At 48.0% G+C, this 20265-nt stretch overlaps 1 protein-coding gene across 6 annotated transcripts in view; it reads left to right on the forward strand.

Moving 5' to 3' along the window:
- The window catches only part of PDZD2 (PDZ domain containing 2), a 326315-nt gene that overhangs the window by 295571 nt on the left and 10479 nt on the right, over positions 1-20265 (forward strand). For all 6 annotated transcript variants that reach the window (XM_070411946.1, XM_070411947.1, XM_070411948.1 and 3 more), the window contains 10 exons: positions 259-332; positions 479-704; positions 1466-1583; positions 3172-3304; positions 7388-7469; positions 8928-8962; positions 9711-9837; positions 11027-11823; positions 15444-15552; positions 15929-19853. In XM_070411946.1, the coding sequence (XP_070268047.1) occupies positions 259-332; positions 479-704; positions 1466-1583; positions 3172-3304; positions 7388-7469; positions 8928-8962; positions 9711-9837; positions 11027-11823; positions 15444-15552; positions 15929-19853 (5626 nt within the window). The remainder of the gene's footprint in view (positions 1-258; positions 333-478; positions 705-1465; positions 1584-3171; positions 3305-7387; positions 7470-8927; positions 8963-9710; positions 9838-11026; positions 11824-15443; positions 15553-15928; positions 19854-20265) is intronic.

Consider the following 20265-nt stretch of genomic DNA (forward strand, 5'->3'; position numbering starts at 1 on the left):
CGGCTAAAGAATAAGACTTGGATGCTTCCCATAGTTGTTTTAATTAAACGTGGAAATACAGAGTTACTGTAAAGAAATATGCATTCATTGCTCCATTTTGTGACATTCCTGGGAGCTAAGCTAAGGAACGTGGATGCAAGGATAAAATTCACTTTATAGAGTTGTAAATCAGGGACCCTGTGGTATCCTATTCGCATTCTGACAGATTCCCCTAAATTAAAGCTTGACGTTAATGTAATTCTCCTATTTGGTCACTAGGGGATGAAATCCTAGATGTAAATGGAATACCAATAAAGGGCTTGACGTTTCAAGAAGCCATTCATACCTTTAAGGTAACGACATTCTTATTGATCTCCTTTATTTTCTGATGTTTTTCTTCATCTCCTTCTGGTTTGGGTTTGGGTTTAGTGTTGTTTTTCACCCTTTGGCATAGGGACGGTCTGAATGTTTCAGCCCTACTTTCTTTTTGTCTCCTCAGCAAATCCGGAGTGGATTGTTTGTGTTAACCGTCCGCACAAAGTTACTGAGTCCAAGCCTCACGCCCTGCTCCACCCCCACACACATGAGTAGATCCAGCTCCCCAAGCTTCAATGCCAGTGGGGGAACCTCGGCGGTGGGCTCTGATGAAAGCAACTCCTCATCCCTGGGTCGGAAGGCCCATGGGCCCAAGGACAGAATTGTCATGGAAGTAACGCTCAACAAAGGTGATGCCAGCTGTTCCTCACCTTTGTTACATGCTCTCACATAACAATGTAAACTTTTTATACTTTTCCTCTGAATCGTTTCTTTGGATCGACCTGCTACCAACAACATATGATATTCTCTAAATGGACAGTGGGGTCAAAAGTGGAGATGTCAGTCATTTTACTAAAGTGAAGGGAAATTACCAGGAGCCCATAAGCCTATGAGCTCTCCCCAGATGAATCGCTGTGTGTCCAAGACTCCTGTTTAAAGAAACCACTAACCAGCTTAATTCCAGGGCTAATATAAAAATTTAAAGCAGAAAAGATCATAGTTAAGAATACAGTTAACACCAGTAACTAAGTCACGGGTGATCCCCAAATCATACTGCTTTTCATCTCTGTTTTCTTTCCTCCCACCCGCTGTAGAAATATGAGGCGCAATTAAATAATCAAGGGATTAGGTGCTAAAACGAGGTAAAAGAAAACCTAAAGTTGTATATCCAAAATAAAATATATTACCTCGACTCTGCCTATTTCCAAAAAATAGATTTGCAAACTAAGCAGAGTAGACCATTGAGTAATTCCCAGTCCGGTTCAGCCATGTTTCTGCCGGGACTCATTTAATGAACAGAATGTGACAATGTGGGCAAAGAAAAGCAGGATTCACATTCTGAGTCTGGTCAAGAAATAAATGGCTACTGGTCTGAATATCCATTGATGCAGTTTCCAATCACTCACGCTTGTTTTTTGATGTTGTTTTCTTTGAATGATGCCTCTGGCAGAGCCCAGAGTTGGATTGGGCATTGGCGCCTGCTGCCTGGCCCTGGAGAACAGCCCTCCGGGCATCTACATTCACAGCCTTGCCCCGGGATCCGTGGCCAAGATGGAGAGCAATCTGAGGTGCGTAGTAAACCGGGCATGTCGGTGAAAATTCTGAGTACATACACGCCAGATACCTGCCCTGTTACATTCCTTTATGTGATTCTAAATCTTTGTATTAGTTGCAGAAATATAGCCTGGATTATAATTAATAGCATCTCCAAGGTGAAAAGCTAATAAAAATGAAACAGTTGAATTAGAGAACTCTGATTCTTGGCTTTTCCTGTGTTCTATTTGGACACAGAAGTTCAGTTTCAGAAATGACAAAACACAACTCTATACAGATAACTGTGATTCTCTAAATATTTCCTTTCACTTCTATATTCAGTTATCGGAAATTCAGTGGAGATGCCGGGACTTGCTCATTATGATTCAGGATCACTGGGTACAAGAGAGTCCTCAAATCATGCCTTTATTACTCAGCGTCATCTCTTGAACGTTTTCTGTTGTTTCATTCCTTTCTGAGTGGTGATGTCGAGATGCTTACTGTCTGAAGTCACTGAGTGTCTGATTTCTTGATCCAGCTAGCTGCTGCTTGGTAGCATGGGTATCCTGTTTATACAAGACATGCCTAGGTATTCTGTTATATAATAGTTGCTATGGGTCTGTGTCCATCTAAACTTCACAAGAACATACATGTATTGCACAAAGCACTCTGTGCAAACAGTATCACCTTTCTTCCCACTAAGCTTCTAAGTCCTTGAGCAGTTGAGGAATTATCAAAATGACATTCCTTGAGGTTGCCATCTTGGGGCCCTGTTAATAGATTATATTATGTTTTTAGTTAATCATCAGAGTGAATTTCCATATGAAAAAAAAAGTTAGCAAATCATCCAAAGTACATTAAAGAAAATATACTTTTAGAACCCAAGGAAAAAAACATCCTTTAATGACATCCCAAGATGATGTTTCTTTCTTGAATGGTTCCATATGTCTGGAGCCTGCCAAATGAACATTCTTCAAACCCCATATAAAGAGTCTTTGTTCTCTCGTCCTGAGTTCTCTCCCTATAATTTCAAGTCAAAAATGGGCATCTTGTCTTCAATTTCTCATTTGTTCAAATTTGAAACGTTTTTACAAATTCTTGGGTAACCTTTGAGCTTCAGATATTTCCTCCTTAAATTATATTACAATAATCATTTCAAGATGGTAGGAAAAAAGAAATGGATGGTGGTCGAGGGGCTATCACGTGATGATTGAGAGGTAGACAGACCTGAGTTCAACAGTGTGTGACCTCTAGCTGACCTCTCTGAGCCTGTGGTCTTCTCTACATAATGGGACTAATAATACCCCTCCAAGCACCATTCTGTGGATGGCTTTGTACAGTGCCTGGCATATACTACGTGCTCAAGAAATGTTAGCCTGCCTTGTGGTCCTTATTATCTGTTTTATTTACCTTTACTACTTCTGAAAATTTGGGTAGATAAGCATAATGGCTTTTGCCAATTTAAAATCCAATGTGTTTATATGAACGTGTTGCTCTTTTACATATATGCAAAGATGAACTACTTCTTTATTCAGAAGAGTTTCCTTGTTAGAAACCTCTCCCAGAAGAAAACCTTATGAAAAGTTGACTATTAACACAGTGTTGATTATGTTGCCTCCTTAGCCGCGGAGATCAGATCCTGGAAGTGAACTCGGTCAACGTCCGCCACGCTGCTTTAAGCAAAGTCCACGCCATCTTGAGCAAATGCCCCCCAGGACCCGTGCGCCTTGTCATCGGCCGGCACCCTAATCCAAAGGTGAAGTACTTCATACTGTTCTGCGTTTGGGAAGACGGCCTGGCTGTTTGTCCAGGAGCAGTGACACACACATTACAGTGAGCCACATGCTCTTTGGTGTGTGGGGCGGTGACTCGGCTAGGGATGGGAATCGGCCTGAGGCCACACAGTGGCCCAGGTGACAGCTACACAGGGGAAGCGAATCATTGATCTGGACTTCTTCGTCTTCATGTTCTCAGGAAGATTTATTAGAAGATTTATTAGACAGTGTTATTGGTGAGTGTAAAATTTGGTAGAAGGTAGCAGTGCTGGGTCTGGTTAACCCCAGCTGGCCATGTGATGATCTCTGGTGAGGTACTTAACCTATCTTGGGTTTCTGCATCCAGAGTATCTGAACGCATTACACGAGATGACTTGTCCGGGCCGTTCCTGACCTGAGCAGAATACTTCTGTAATTAGGCTTAACAGCCCACTAATATTTTTTAGCATCGATATCACTCCGTTGACCAATATTGAACTTGCAGGTTATCATAGCCCCTGTCCCCTAGGCCTCTGCTGTTATTTGGTTATCTCTTCTAAACATGTGCAGTTGCTTTTAATTTTTTCAGCTAGTCACAAGACACCTCAGCAAGTTCAATTCAACCCTCCTTGAATGCTAATTTTTGTTACTTTGAGCACTCGATGTATAAATCGTTTAAAATTAGTTTGTCTCTAACATTGTCATCAGGTTGTATTTTACATTTAGTCCTTTCCTTTTAACAACTCAGAATGCTCATTGGTCATGCTAGTTCGTTCCTTGCCTGTTCTGTGGCCACCAGCCTCTCCCTTGTATTGTTTGCAGGATTATTTGATTATGTCCTAAGTGGTCCCAGGCTGCTGAGCTTGATGGACTTGTATGCCATTTTAAGAATAAGAAGTCTGTGCCAAGAGACACTGTGGGTCCTCCCAGGGGCCACGCCCGGGATTTCCTTAGTGCATTAACGTCATGGCATCGTGCTTAGTGTCTCTGGTGTTCACTGTGGCCTGGTTCTCCCAGTGCCAGTAAGTGCTTCCGGCTGTGCCTCCATGCCTGGGCCTGCGAGGTGATGTCAGCCACGGTGCTTGGACAGAGGCTGTCATTAAACTGATTCAGAGTCAGCGCCACTGCTCCCCCCCGCCCCCGATTGTTTTCTCTGGTCTATGTGCCTTCTCAAAAATGTCTTCCATAGAAGCTTCCTGGAAATCATTAGTATAAAATCAAGTTCTTCTACCTCTCCCCCATTTTTCCTTGTCATTCCCCTTTTTCTCCATTCTGTTCTGCAGTCCTGACACTTTCCCTGGGCACCTGTTTACTCCATTTCCCCGCTCTCCCCTTGACGCCCTGGGTCGCTTCTAACATTGCTTTGCCTCATCATCACAGCCTGACCAGCCTCAGCTTCTTGCTCCAGAGCCCTCTCTTGGGTTCCACCACCCACATGGCCACACCACCTCTCACCTCAGGAAGCAGTCCACTAAGCCGTGGCTGAGCTGGCACATCCCTCAGCAACGCAATAGGAAGTTCAGTTCTCAGTGCTTGGCAGTCTGATGGCTTCAGGGCACGGCTGACTTCAAGTTCATTCCACTGCAACGCAGGCCACGGTCTGTTCAGCGGTCCACATCACCTCAGCCCAAAAGCATCTGCCTGATTTGCTAACCCAGTCAGACAAGCAAACAAAGATGGCATTTCAGTACAAAGCATGATGATCCAGAGGGACTGTGGTCTGCGATCCTTGAACACGCAGGTTGAGTCGTGTTTCCAGCCGCAATAAAATGGTCCTCCTGACGGTGTGGGAGATAATGGCCAGCAAAACCACAGTAATTGTTTGGCCGCACTTCACTTTTCCTCCTAGGTAAACGTGGCGTGCTCAGTTGTAACATCATACCATATTTTTCTTCTGGTCAAGGTTCCATTTTATGTTTAATGTATTTTTGTGCTGCTTATTACCCAGCATTTCATACCAGTCGTACAGTTTGATACTGAATGTATGTGCTTCCTTAGTTTTCATGTTGTTCCAAGAGAAATACCACAAGGATTTTCTTTTCTTCTGTTTCTCTAACGGCTGGAGCAGTGGCTGCCCGCTTGGGATATTCAAACCCTCCAGGTCTAGACAAGCTGAGATTTGGACCCGCTCAGCAGCAGCGTCTAGCTTACGTTAAGTAGAAGAAAGTATTGATAGTAGAGGTCTGTTTTTAACTGGTGCTGGGCTCTCAAGCATGATTCAAATTATCCAGGAAATCTTTCACTCATTTCAAACCCCAACCATTTTTTCCCCCACTCTGAAAAACAATTGCAAATCTTGAAGGCCTAATATCAAGAAAAAGTTGCAACCACTGCTTTAGCTGATATTTTCCCTGACTTATTTATACAAAATTACGCTTTGCTTTATGAAGGTGTGTGTGTGTAAGCAAGTGTATATGCCACTGTGCATGTATGTGTACATATTTTATTTCCAAAAAACCTACTATAAAGTATTACATAAAGGCCATGATGTGATTGTGGTTCAGTGTAATGCTAAATCCTGTATAGAAATATTTACACACTTAAGACAAATTGCTATGCTTAGCCAAATATTATTTAGACTAAATGTTATTTTAGTATACAAAATTATTCTAAGTTTAAAATATAAGCCTTACTTTTAAAAAAAGTTACTTAAGTTATGTAATTGTCTTTTAAAACATCTCAAAGTTTAGCATGTATCAGGCTTTTAAAAAGTCTTCTCATGAATGATGACAGGGTGGATAACAACTTATGGGGTGGGGGGGGGGGGGGAATCTATGAACCTACTGTGATACCAATAAACACAGAAGGAAAAGAAGAGTTATGAAATCACTATATTGAAAACTTCACTATAAGAATTGATTCAGACAAGAATACTCAATGAAGCTAAAACCATTGAGTGAAAATACACTGGGGAGCAGGATTTGACATAGTTTCAAGCTATCTCCTTACAGATGACCCATTAATGACCAAAAATTAAAATAAAATAAAAATCCAGTGGAGAAATCTGCTGAACTCCATCCCAATCACGTAATCAAAGTTATCACCAATTATGAAACACACTGACCCTGTGTGCTGCTGTGATGCACTGAGAAGGAAACGAGTTTTATAGTTTTTCTGCCCAAAAATGCATAATCTAAATCTAAGCATGAAGAAACTATTTAGGCACATCCTTTGAGGGTTTGGATTGGCCTCATTTCTTCCAAAATATCAGCATCATGAAAGACAAAGAAGGGCTCTGAATTGCTTTGGCTTAAAGGAGACAAAAGAGACATGACCCTAGATCATGCACTGAATTCCGGATTGCCAAAAAGAAAAAGAAAAAAGGAAAGGAATTCCGTGAAGTATAACTATGCAGAAATGTTTGTCAGTGACAGCCCACTGAAGTCCAGCAGATAAGGGGCTTGCACACGTTCATCACTGTGCACAGCATTTAGCTCCGTGACATTTTTCCCTGGCGAGATGAGATGTAGTTGAGGAAAGACTCGGTGATTTGCATTCTCCAGGAAAACCCTTATCTTATCGCAGGCCGGCATCAAACTTCCCCGGAACCACTTCCAGTCTGAGTGGTGTTTCTGAAGGAGACTTCTAGGACAGTTGGTTAAACTGGAACACAAAATGTAGGTGTAGTAGACAGTCATTTGTATCAGCATTGAATTCCCTGAATTTGATAATAGTACCGGGGTTATTTAAGGGAATGTCCTTGTTTTTAGGAGCTATGTGATAAAATACGTACAGGTGATGGTCACGATGTAAGTTTGACATTGTTTCGATAAAGTTTAGGAAAAAAGAGTTAGAAGTGAGTGTTCCAGAGAGAGGCAGATACCAGCCCCTGCACTTGATTGCTTTGCTTAACGAACTTGGGAGCACACGGAAGGTCTTGTGAGTATATTGTTTCCAGCAGCCAGTCAGCCCAGCTCGGGTCTTCTGTGCCCTGAGCGATGGCTTCAGGGGACGAGCAGGCCCCTTGGCCCCTGGTTTTCTTTCCTCTTGCCTCTGCTCAGCTTCTGCCTCTGTTTCTAGCTCCTTTTTGTTGGGGGAAATAAGTAAATAAACCCATCTAACTTGTGCTTTCTGCTGAAATCCAGGTTTCCGAGCAGGAAATGGATGAAGTGATAGCACGCAGCACTTACCAGGACAGCAAAGAGGCCAGTTCCTCTCCTGGCTTAGGTACTGTACCCGCACATTTTCATTCAACCTTCGGAAGCGTCTCATTCGGTGCCCCCCCGGGGCACTCCCGTGCAGTATGGCTGGGTTCTCTCTCTGTGATTATCACGTTGGACAGAAGTTGCTGTCATAGAGATGCTATGCTTTCCTTTAGCGGCTGCTTCTGATATCTGAAATTGTTTCATCTGCTTTATTAGAGTTCTAATCACGCATGCCTCTTAGATCACTTTAAGATGATTTGCAAAAATGAGTTAGCAGCATTCCATGGCTTTATGTGCAACTCATCTGACCTGTGCTCGCTGAACATGAAGCGAGACCAAAATATCAGCTGTTTGGTGTGTCCGTTGTTAGGTACAGAGTATAGTATCCAAAAACCTGGGGTTTCTTGACATGAATTAAAAGTTTCAACTTCAGAAAGGCAATAGAGGCTGCAGAAATCACGCTTTCCCCTTCCCACGTGGAACAGTTCAGGCGGAGGAGGACCGAGATAGTAAGAATTTCATATGAATTTAAAACAGGAAGCATGGAGTCCTATAGAATGGAACCTAAAGGAACTGCAAACATGTCTGAACTTGAGATATTACTCACATCAGGATTGATGGGAGGAAAGGGCACTGAGCCATGAGTTGCTGGTTGTCAGAGGAGAGGCATAGGAATTCTTGGAAACCATGAAATACCCTGATTATCTGCATCCATCATTAATATGTTTAAAATTATGGCACAGCCATAATGGGCTCTTTATTCAGCCAGCCCGTTCTCCCGGCCTGCCTGGAAGCTGTCCTCTCATGCTCCCAGCAGAGCCCCTCGGTCATTTATAAAAGATGTTATTAAGCCATGATCCTCATGCCCAAGATCTCTTGGCTCGTGGCATGTAATTTAAAGTCTCAATGCTGAGTCTTTTCATCCTTCAACTAAAGTCTAAAATAGATATTCAACCCTCTTCCCGGCTCTTGCGTGAGTTTCCTGGGTGGTGTCCCTTTGTTCATTCATCCTGTAATCCACGCAACACACATTTCCTATCCAGGAGCCGTGCTGAGCACCGTGGGGTCGGCACAGTGAGGGTCTCAGCCCTGTACATAGGGAAAGAGCCGAGGAAGGGAGATGAGATGAATCTACTTATAGTTTGATTATACCGAGTGCCTGGGAATTGGTGTATGAGTAGCATAAAATACTCTTGAGATTCAGACGAAGTTCCTCCCAACTGGGATCATCATGGAGATGGTAGCACCTGAGTTAAGTCCTAAAGCATGAGCAGAATCTCGGGAGGTGGGGCGGGATAGGGACGGGGTTCCCAGGTAGACCGCATGCATGTTGATACCTGTGCACCTGGCCCATCAGTGCTAGTCAAGCAGAGAGGGCTTTGTTTAGTGTGTTTGGCTCCTCCTTTTCTAGTTAAGGATGTGAGCCTATTTGTACAGATTGGAGCTTTGTTGACGACATGGTGAATTTTTCCCCCAACAGGTACCCCCTTGAAGAGTCCCTCTCTCGCAAAAAAGGTGAGTCAGGGTGCACTGCTGCCTCACTCCGCTAGCCCATGAACAAATTCCTGGAGCCCAGAAATCAAATGTGAGGGCCCAGCCTGTATTTCTGTCCAATGAGTCATTTGTCCACTTTACACAGGAAATAGCAAACAATGCTGATTTGAGAACAAGAATATGAATGTGTTTCTTTTGTTAAATATTCATTCAGGAAAAGAAATAGAGCAACGGAATAAAAGAACCGAACTGCAATTTGAAAAATAGTTTTCTAAATGCTCCATAAGAAGAGGGCGGGCCCTGGTTGGATTTGGGGGGCCTGCGTCTTTAAGGAGACGGTGGCATTGTTCCCGGCTGGCTGTTCCTGTGTCCCAGTGGGTCTGAGCACAGGATCCGAGCTCCCCTGGGTTCTGTTTCATCAACAGGCTGCACCAGTGGCTTGGAATTCCATTCTGTTTTCCTACCGCTTCCTCGCTGTTTTTCCTGGGAGGGTTGATACATGGCTGCTGTGGCTTTTCTCAGCATTGCCAAACATTTGGCAAAAAAACAAAAACAAAAAAAGAACCTTAAAAAATGTTGTCTGGCAGCAACTGTTGGCTTTTGATTCATTAAACGTTTAATTGAGCCATCCCAAAGTAAATGGAAGTGGGTGTTCACGCCACAGCTGCTTCGAATGACCATGGGTTAGAACAAAGTGTTCTTGGAAAGATAGGAAGTAATGTTGAGAATATTCCGCTTCCAAACTGTCCAACACTGTCCTCTTCAACAGGACTCCCTGCTCTCTGAAGCCGACCTCTCCCAGTACTTTGCCCCGGACGTCCCAGGCCCCTTGGCAGACTTCGTGGTGGCGGGCTCGGAGGACGAGGAGCACGCGGGGAGCGGCTGCAGCGCCTCCAGTAAGCAGGGACTGCTCTCCGGCTCCGCCACGCTGGCTTACCGCATACCACAGCGCTGTGATATGCAGAGAAAGGGAAGCCAGGCCTCTGGCTGAGCAGAAGCCATCTTTCTAGCCTGACTAAATCCAGAGTTTATTTTTTAAAATGGCCACTTGATTCTGCAGTGAATGGGCTGGGCACACATTCTACCCCCAGTGGTGAAGGTGGCCTTTGGGTGCTGTGTACATAGCGGAGTCTTGAAATGCATGGCATCCAGGGTTTGGCACCCCAATGACCTATGTTTGAGGGGAATACCAGCCAAATGTCAGGCCCTTCCCTCCCGAGACCTTGACTAATTATTTTTAGAAAGCAGTGAAAGATTCGGAATTTAGAAGAGACAGACATTTAATCTCATTGATTATCTTCTCAGTATAATATGAGAAAACGCTCTGACATGAGCGGTAGTGATTCCTCAGACTTGCTGCCGTGGCGGCCTGTTGCAGTTTATCTCTGATGTGTGAACATGAAAGTGCCCGTCTTGGGAGAGGCAGGGGAGGATCACCCTGTGTCTCGTCTGGAGCAGCGGATGAGCTCACTCTAGTCTGATGGGAACATTTCAAGGTGGAAGCATGTGTCATTTTTCACTCTATTTAGCAAGATGTGTAGAGTTTGCTTAGCAGCCCAGGCCTTGCTTCCCCTCCGGGGCGGGACTCATTTGTAGATTATAACCTCAGGCTTAGCTGTGCCCACGGGCTGGGAGTTTACCTGCCCTTCAGTCAGGCCGCCTTTTTGCTGATGAAGGAAGGACCTCCGGTGGTAAGAAGGCCTAGGCCTGGGGCACTTGTTGGTCCCCTGACACCCTCCTAAAGAGGATTAGCAGCAGCAGCATCTGGGTTGAGCCCCAGCCACGCACTAGAGATCCTGATGGTGACAAGTTATACATTCCTGTCTCTAGGCAGCGCCCACATGTAAGTTAAGCAATTCAGAGGTTCAGGTACAAAAATAAAAAACACAAAAAGGGCGGCCAGCAGGAAAAGTCCGGGCTGTCTGCTCTGTCCCTGCAGACCTCAGAAAGCCTTATCGTTGAAGCCTGGCGCCCAGCGGCCAGAGGGCACCAGAGGGCCATGTGACTGTGGAAACGCTCAGGGGTTAAGTTGTTAAGATCAGGCCGGATGGGAAGCTATTTCATCTGACTTTCTCTCCCCACCAGCTCCCAAGGAACCAGGAAAAGCCAGGGCCAACAGCCTTGTGTGTCTAGGAAGCCAGCGGGGCTCTGGGCTCTTCCACAAGCAGGTGACAGTCGCCAGACAAGCCAGTCTGCCTGGGAGCCCGCAGGTCCTCCGCAACCCTCTCCGCCGCCAGAGGAAGGTGGGCTGCTATGCGGACGACGCCAGCGATGAGGAGGAGTTCCAGGGCGAAGGGGACTGCATCTCCCTCCCAGGGAGCCTCCCAGGTGCCGGCAGGCCTCTGATAGAGGACGACTCTAGGCATGGCTTGACCTCTCCCAAGGTCATGGGTGTCAACAACCGAGAGGACCATCCCCAGAAAACACTGGTCAGCAAGGCCTCCTCGGTGCCTCTCCTCGGCAGCTCCCTGAGCTTGGAGAGTGTCCCAGGGGACTTGGGGGACACTCCTCCCCATGCAGCCAACCCGCTGTCTTCTGCAGAGGCCCCCCAGGGTGGCTCTGGCTGCTTGAGAAGGAAGGAACTGCCGGGGTCCAGGAGTTCACCCAAATTGGAATACAAAGCTGATACCCAGAGTCTGGTGAGTGCGGACAGCGCCAGTGCCCCCCGGCAGAGGAGTGAAAGCCTGGGGTTTAGGCACAGGCCAGTGGCCAGGGTCAGCCCACACTGCAAGGGGCTGGAGGCCTCGGCCAGGCCCACCGCATCCGAGACAGTAAACCTGACTCCCGGAGGTAATGACCCCCAGGGTCTGGAATCTAAGGCCCAGGTCGCTTCCGTCCACGAGACCATGACTGGCTTCCGACCAGGTGGAGCTGTGGAAAAGGTAACTGAGTTTCTCCCAGGTACCTGGGATCTAGGTGGATGCTGTGTGAATGAAGGTGGAGAGTGTTATAAGGCACTGGGCATGTGCCTAAAAGCAAGGACAATGATTGGAGAATTACCTTTTTTTTTTTTTTCTTTGAAATTTATTTTGCATAGGTTTCAAAAGATGGGGTTTCTATGTGGCCTAAGCATAAAGTGAAAAAGATCTCACATTGCACAATTCAAATATCCTTTAAAAAATTGATATAAATCGATGTTTTGTGAACTAGACCATTGAGTTGTATTTTTAATACGTAGGAATATTTTTACAAAGTAAATTGTCATACCGAGCTTTTCTTATGTGTAAATGTTCATGGGATTTTTTATTTTTTTTTTATTTTTTAAATGTATTTTTTTTTTTTTTTTAATTTTTCGCTAAAAGTATTACAGGGGGTATTACATAAGTGTCCTTTCCCCCCCCCCCCCCCCGCCCTTGACAAACCCCTGCCCTCCCTTACCCCCCAGTGTCTTATGTCTATTAGTTATGCTTATAGAGAATTATCTTCTTTAAAAAATATATTTTATTGATTTCTGACAGAGAGGAAGGGAGAGAGATAGAGAGTTAGAAACATCGATGAGAGAGAAACATCAATCAGCTGCCTCCTGCGCACCTCCTACTGGGGATGTGCCCGCAGCCGAGGTACATGCCCTTGACCGGAATCGAACCCGGGACCCTTGAGTCCACAGGCTGATGCTCTATCCACTGAGCCAAACCGGTTAGGGCTGGAGAATTATCTTTTGTCAACAGTCATTTCAGTGCACTGACTGCTCCGGAATGTGTCAGCAGGTTGGGAGGGGTAGGGCCCAGGTGTTCAGTCATAGATCATTCGGCCAAAAAATATCATCGCTCTTACCTATGCATGGGGCCTGTGGTCAGTGATGGAAGGGCAGTGCGAGGCAGGTAGAGAAAAACGCTGGTCTGGCCCAGTGTCTTCACTGACTGGTTGGGTGGCCACTTGAAGTTACCGCACCTTTCTGAGCCACAGTTGTCTGGCCGTGAAGTCGGGATGCTGTGTGCCCTGATCCACTCACAGAGTTGGGTTAACCATCAAACATAGGGCAACAGTGATTAACTCCTGAATGGTCCCTATCTTATTTAACTTTCTACAGTGATTATGTGTAATTAAAGCTACTCGTAGCCTTGTGTCGCATGAAAGAAACGTATCGTGCCACCACATGAAATGCAAGTTAATATTATGTTATTACTTGGTTACACCTTGGTCAGAATGACCCAAAATTACCAAATTGCTCGTTTTTAAAAATTTCAGGATATCTTCCCTTTAGCAAGGAGAGAATAAGAGAAACAAATGTTACTTAAGATCCCAACTATATGGTTTCTGTCTGAGCAGAGCTGAGGTGACTTGGAAGGCCATATTTATAAAGATGGGTATTCAAGTGGTTTATATAGCATATGTGTAAATAGACCAGAAAATACAAAGTCATAAAAACTATACTCAAAAGAAGGGGTTTTCCAAATCGTACAGAAAGAGTAGAAATGCATATTTTTTCCCTCCTAAACAATTAGTCCCTCCAACTAGCACATGTGTTTAAAAATGTAATGTTCAGCTAATGGGTAAATGATACTTTCCTTTTAAAAAGTACCATTGACAAATTCCGGATAACTATATAAAGCCAAATTGGCATTTTTATTCATGATTTATATCTATAATAATAAGGGCTTTTGCCATTGTGGATTCGTATTCCCAATACGAACTTTGAACGGCATTTAAAACTTGTGCGCCAAAGAAGTTCCAAAATTTGATTTTATTTACACGTGAGAAAGGAAATAGAATGCATTGCCATACAGTATTTACTCCCAAATACTGGAAGCTAGAAAAAGATATCTTTCTCTTTTGGTCAGTGGGTTGTCTTCCATTTTTTAATGCCTTAAATTGAGAGGAAATTCGCATGACCTAAAGTAACCATTGCAAAGCGTACGACCCAGTGGCACTGGGGCACTGAGTGCTACGAAGCCCCCCGTCTAGGCCAGGACCCTCTGCCATCCTGCACTGCAGCCACGCCTGACCGGTGGGTTCCGCAGCAGGTGATGGACATGTCACAAGAGCAGCTGAGAGCCTCTGTCGGTTCACCCCTTTCCTCTGCTGCCACCTTTGGGCCACTCTCTGACTCTATCCCAGAGGGTACATTTCAAATAAATATGATTTGACTTTTTAGAAAGTTAGTTTCAACATTTTTCTACAGTAGATACTAGATGGAAGGAAGGAAGCTAAAGTGAAATTCTGAAATATTAAATGCCCATGTCATTTATCTAGATGAGTTCTCCCCCTAACTACCACACTGAGGAGCTGAGTTGACAGTCTTGGGTATCAATATGCGATATGATATCGATAATTCCTTCCATCTATATAGTCTTTTGTAGGATGCATGTTGTTTTTATAACTTAATATTGTCTTTTATTTAAAATCCTGAATTAGACAGGGCAAGTCTTCTCATCCCCCCTCCCTTTTTTTTCTCAATTTTTAAAATTGTGGTAAAATATATATAATATAGTTTACCACGTTAATCATTTTTAAGTGTAAAGTTCAGTGGTAATAATAGTCATAATGTTATTAAACCATCACCACCGTCCATCTCCAGAACCCTTCATCTTGTAAAATGGGAACTATGCCCTTTGAACAGTAACTCCCCGGTCCCCACACACTGGCCCCTGGAAACCGTTACTTTGTCTCTAGGATTTTAACTCTTTTTCCTACCTCATGTAAGTAGAATCATACAGTTCTTTTTGTGACTGGTTTATTTCACTTTAGCATGACGTCCTCAAAGCTCATCCATGTTGTAGCATGTCAGAATTCCTTTTCTTTTTTGAGACTAATACTCCATTGTACGTGTAGATCACGTTTCTTAATTCTATCAGTGGACACTTGCATTGCTTCCATATGTTAGCTACTGTGAATAATACTTCCATGAACATAGGTGAACTAATGTCTCTTCAAGCCCCTGCTTTCAAATTTTGGGAATATACCCAGAAGTGGGATTGCTGGATCGTGATGTTCTATTGTAGTTTTTTTAAGGAACCTTCACACTCTTCAAAGTGGCTGCACCAATTTACATTCCTACCAACGAGTGCACAAGGTTCTAATTTCATCTCCTGACCAACACTTGTTATTTCTGGTTTGGTTGGTTTTGTTTTTGTTTTCTTTTTAATATGGGGGGGCGGGGAGGAAAGGAGAAAGGGAGAGAGAGGGAGAAATATCGATTTGTTGTTCCACTCATTTATGCATTCATTGGTTGATTCTTGTATGTGCCCTAACCGGGGATTGAACCTGCATATCCGGACAAGGCTCTAACCAACGGAGCTACCCAGCCAGGGCTGTTTGTTTGATAGCCATCCTAATGGGTATGAGGTGGCATCCCATTGTGGTTTTGATTTGCACGTCCCTGATCACCCACAGTGGAAAGTTGAAAAAGCTGAGGCTTGGGAAGAGTGACCAGACCACGCAGTTTCTAGTCGCGTTCTGCGGCTCCTAGTCTGGGATTTCCGAATTTTCCCAAACCAGCTCTCCTCTGGGTATGACATCTTGGAGAGCTATTGACAGTGACTTGCTGTTGTCATTGTGCCAGGACTCCCTGGGGAAGCTGACCATCGGGCATGGGCCCCACCCAGGAGCTGGCCGCCTCTCAGAGAGCCTGCCCGAAGCTGGACCTGACCAGGGGCAATACCCCGGGACGGGTAAGATTAGTTTACCACTCGCTATGCTTCTACAGGGGAGGGTAGAAGTTCCCCTAAAAATCATTACATGTGGAGAATTTGGACAGGTGGGAAAACCCTTACACAGGTTCACCATACGTAAAAGCTGCCTGTGTCTCACGCCACGGCAGTGTGCCTCTCCGTCCAGGCGACACCCCTCACCCGTTTGTGGCGTGTGCCTCAGAGTACATGAGACACGTGGTGAACACAAGGACTGCCTGCCTGTGGAATGTCTTTCTGAAAAGACCAAAAAGACAGATTGCTTACAGTTTTCCATATTTTACTTTATTTTTCTTCCCACATTTCCCCCTTTTCTTCTCCCCTCCCACTCCACCTTCTGTTTACCTTCTTGACACAGGACTGGACGGCTCCCCAGAACTTGTCCCTTCCCCAGGGCAGAAGGGGGCTGCTCACCCGGACCCCAGCAAGACCTCCATGGACGCAGGACATGGGAGGCGGCCTGAGGACCCCAGAGAGCCAGTGCCACCCAGGGCCCCCAAGTCTGAGGACAGACGTCAGGGCAGCCCTGCCCTGATCCACAGCACCTCCCCAGGGAAGACAGCAGGGTCTCATCCCCTGGACACCGGCGGGCCCGACACCACCAGCAAGGCAGCTGCCCCTGGGGGAGCAGGGCCTGGGGCAGAGGGAGCGGCTGCAGCCAGCACTGTCCTGTCACCAGCCCTCCTCACAGGCCAGGACACACGAAGAGTTGCAGGCGACCACAACCAAACTCTGGCAGGGACCCTCGTGCATGCACCCTCCCGGGAGTCTGCTGGGCTTGAGGGAACGGACTCTGAGCCTGGGAGGGCACCGCAGGCCAGCCACTCCTGGACCTCACTCACTGACCAGGCTAGAGGGGGGTGTGGTGGTGCCTCGGAGCACCGCTGCCCTGTGACCAATGTGGACAGATGCCTCGAGGAGCAGGATGCCTTGGAAGGAAGACTTCCGTCTCCGGACAGAGGGCACCGGGCGAGGCCGGAGGGCAGTGCTCAGGGTCAGCTGCCCACAGGAGCTGCAGGAGGAAGCGCCCGCCGAGCTGAGCCAGCCACCGGGAACCAGGCCCCCACCCCCAAGAGGGCCTGGGCTGCGTGCCAACCCCCTCACCCCCCCTGGACCTCCCAGCCTTCTGTTTTGGATTCAGTTAATCCTGACAAACATTTTACTGTGAACAAAAACTTTCTGAGCAACTATTCTAGAAATCTCAGCAGTTTTCACGAGGACAGCGCATCCCTGTCAGGCCCTGCTGACAGCACGGAGCTGTCTCTCTCCTCCATGTACGGGGATGCCGAGGACTCATCCTCTGACCCCGAGTCGCTCCCTGATGCCCTGCGAGCTTGCACCAGGGACACCCGGTCACCTACTCGTTCTCGTGGGTCTTCTCACAGGGAAGACACTACGGAATCAGAGGAGGAGCAGATTGAAATCTATTCCACAGGGAGTTTCCCCACCCCAACCTCCATGGCGGGGCCCATGCCTGCCCAGGAGGCACCCTGCCCTGTGCCAGCCGGAGGCCTGCCCCTGCGGCACAGCGCTCTGGGTGAGGCCGTGGGAAGTCCACGCGAGAGAGCCTACTTCATGCCGGGAGCCTCGTGCCCTCCAACCCCGAGCTCTGCCCAGCCGTCTCCCCTCGGGGGCAGAAGTGCTCAAGGGCGTGAATCTCCTGTGGACCCACAGATTCCACAGCACCAGGGAGTCCCCAGCACTGGCTCAGCTGTGGAAAACCACCAGGCCTCGGCAGCCGCCAGGCATCTTCACAGCGCCCCGGTCGCCCTCAGCTCTCCCAACATGGTGAATGGTTTGGGACACGACTTGGATGGTGAAACCACAGATGAAAAACAAGGAACAAGTGTGAATGCAACTGAAATTGCGGGTGCCCCCGAGAACGGGGAATGTGCCCTGGCAAACCTGCACAGCTCCGAAAGCCAAGACCTGGAGGACCCGCTACAGAAACCAAAACTGGTCTCCAGGAGGCCCATCATGGCCTGGTTTAAAGAGATCAATAAAAGCAACCAAGGTGCTCATTTGCAGAGCAGGACTGACAAGGGGCAACCCGCCATGCCAGCCACCAGTCCTGACTCCAAAAGTCAGGTGCTGAGCACAAGCCACAGAAAGGGGGTTGCTGTGCCGAATAGCCCCCCTCCGCTGAAACTGAATCTTGAAAATAAAGACCCACCTAAAAAAAGCTCCGTGGAGACCCTTGTAAGTAACGGTCAGAAACCCAAGTCCGGTGCTAAGCTGAAGAGGCTGAGCAGCAAGAGCAAAAGCAAAGGCAGCGCCGAGGGCCCTGCAGCTAACACGCCTAAGGCCGGAGGGACGGACCCCAGGAGGTCCCTGGTCTCACCCCAGGCCTCCCACAAAATGCTCTCCAAGGTCACGTCACACCGGTCCCACGGAGCTGACCACGAGGAACCCAGCAAAAATGCCACAGCCACCGCCAGGTCTCCCCAGTGTGCGCCGGAGAGCAAGCCACCCCCTGCAGCCTCGGGGTCACTGAGGCTGTCAGCCTCTGACACGAGCATCAGACCACTCGTTTCGCCCCTCACCTCCCCCAGGGCTCTTCCTGAGCAAGGTGCGGGCAACAGGTTCCACGCATCTGTGCACTCCGGACCCGACAGAGGCAGCCTGGCCGCCCCCAGACCTAAGTGTGGACCAGAGAGCAAGGCGGCCTCGGGGACAGGTCCTGCCGCCTCGAGGAGCAGCGCGTCCACAGCAGTGGACCGGCGGGAACCCCCACCTCCCCGGCAGGGCCAGCAGCTCACGTATTCGGTACCAGAAGCAGCCCAACCTGGGGTGACTGGTGGTGACAAAGGAAGCAAAACAATTGCTAATGATCCCCCAGAAAGAACCAACCAGCTGAAAATAGTTGAAATTTCTTCTGAAAGAATCCCAAAGAATGCATGTGGTGACACGCCAGCCGAAAGGGGCAGACAGGGAGGGTTCGTGACCCCGAGCAACGGTCAGAAGAGTGAACTTAGATTCTGCCATCAGCCAGTGGAATCGTCCCCAAACCATGCACCTGCACTGGCGTCCCACGCCTCCCCGGTGGAGCCGGAAATGCAGCGCTCCTTCAGCGTGGCAAAGCTGGCCGCCTCCTTCCCGGGGAAGTCCAGCCAGGTGCCAGCCTCCCCGGAGATGCCCAAGAACAGCACAGCAGCGGCCCCAGCGCTGAATGAGCATCCCTATTTCACGCCAAGGCCGGCAACCAGGACCTACTCCATGCCAGCCCAGTTCTCGAGCCATTTTGGACGGGAAGGGCCTTCCCTGCACAGCCCAGGGCGCTCCCACCGGGACAGCCAGATCCCTGGGACAAGCAGCCCGGAGGCCAAGGGGTGCAGAGGCGGAGGTCTCGGCCTGGCTAACGGACCGGGCGTCTACAGTGTGAAGCCCCTGCTGGAGACGTCAAGGGCCCTCCCAACCACCGACGAAGGGGACGTCCTTTCAGTGCAGGACACGAGCTGCCTCATCACCGACAAAATCCGAGTCACCAGAAGACACTACTACTTGGAGCAGCACTGGCCCCATGAATCTACCTCATTCTTCTCGGTGAAGCAGAGGATCAAGTCCTTTGAGAACCTGGCCAATTCGGACCGATCCCTGGCCAAGTCTGGGGCTTCTGCTTTTTTGTCTGTGAGCTCCAAGCCTCCAATTGGGAGACGGTCCTCTGGCAGCGTAGTTTCAGGGAGCCTCAGCCATCCCAGTGACCTGGCAGCGAGGTCACTGCGACGCAGCCTGAGTTCCTGCAGCGAAAGCCAGGGCGAAGCCAGCACCCTCATCCCCCAGATGACCAAGTCCCCATCCAGCATGACACTGACCGTCCCCCGGCATCACCCGGTGGAGGCCAGAAACAAGGGCCCTGATTCCGACCTGAAGCAATCGCTTGGTCCTTCCGGAATCCCCACCCCAATGGTGACCCCGGCCTCTCCCATCAAGAAGAACAAGTCCTCGGTGCGCCACAACCAGCCCTCGCCGGTATCCCGCTCCAAGCTCCAGGAGCTGAGGGCCTTGAGCATGCCCGACCTCGACAAGCTGTGCAGTGAGGACTTCCCCGCAGGGCCCACGGCTGTGCTCTTCAAGACAGAGCTGGAGATCGTGCCCAGGAGGTCCCCTGGCTCCTCTGCCGGAGGCCTCAATGGGGCCACTGCCCTTTTGTGTCCTGTGCAGGGGGCGGACAGGGCCTGTCCAGGAGGAAGCAGGCCTAAAGCCAGTGAGCCTGGGGCACCCAGTTCAGCCAATATGAGTGAAACCACCCGGGATCTGCCCTCTGGAAAAAGCTGGTCAGTTAAGTAAGTATCTGCCCTTTTTTTGATTATTATTATGCACTAGTTTTAAGATTTATAGAAATGTTTCAAAGATAATGCAGTTTCCATGCACCGCTCACCCAGCTCTTCCTAATGTTAGCATCATATACTACCACCATCCATTAATCGAAATAAGTTAATACTGGAACACAATTACTACAGACTTGATTCAGACGTCACTGAATAAATCCCCAAAATGTCCTTTTTTGCTCCAGCATCCAGCCCAGGATAGCAACATCACATTTAGCCCCTTGTTTTCAATACCATTACAGAGACATGGTGCCTGCAGGGGGGCGTGTTTGTCCTAATGTTGTGCTCAGGAGAGGCTTCTCACTAGGGAACTGCTCAGAGATGGTGGTGGACGGGGCTGCGCCTCAGGGAAGAACTGGGACCTGTG

Source organism: Myotis yumanensis, unplaced genomic scaffold (assembly GCF_028538775.1).
Source record: "Myotis yumanensis isolate MYYU_CA2020_CCGP unplaced genomic scaffold, mMyoYum1.0.hap1 SCAF_4, whole genome shotgun sequence".
Lineage (NCBI taxonomy): Eukaryota > Metazoa > Chordata > Mammalia > Chiroptera > Vespertilionidae > Myotis > Myotis yumanensis.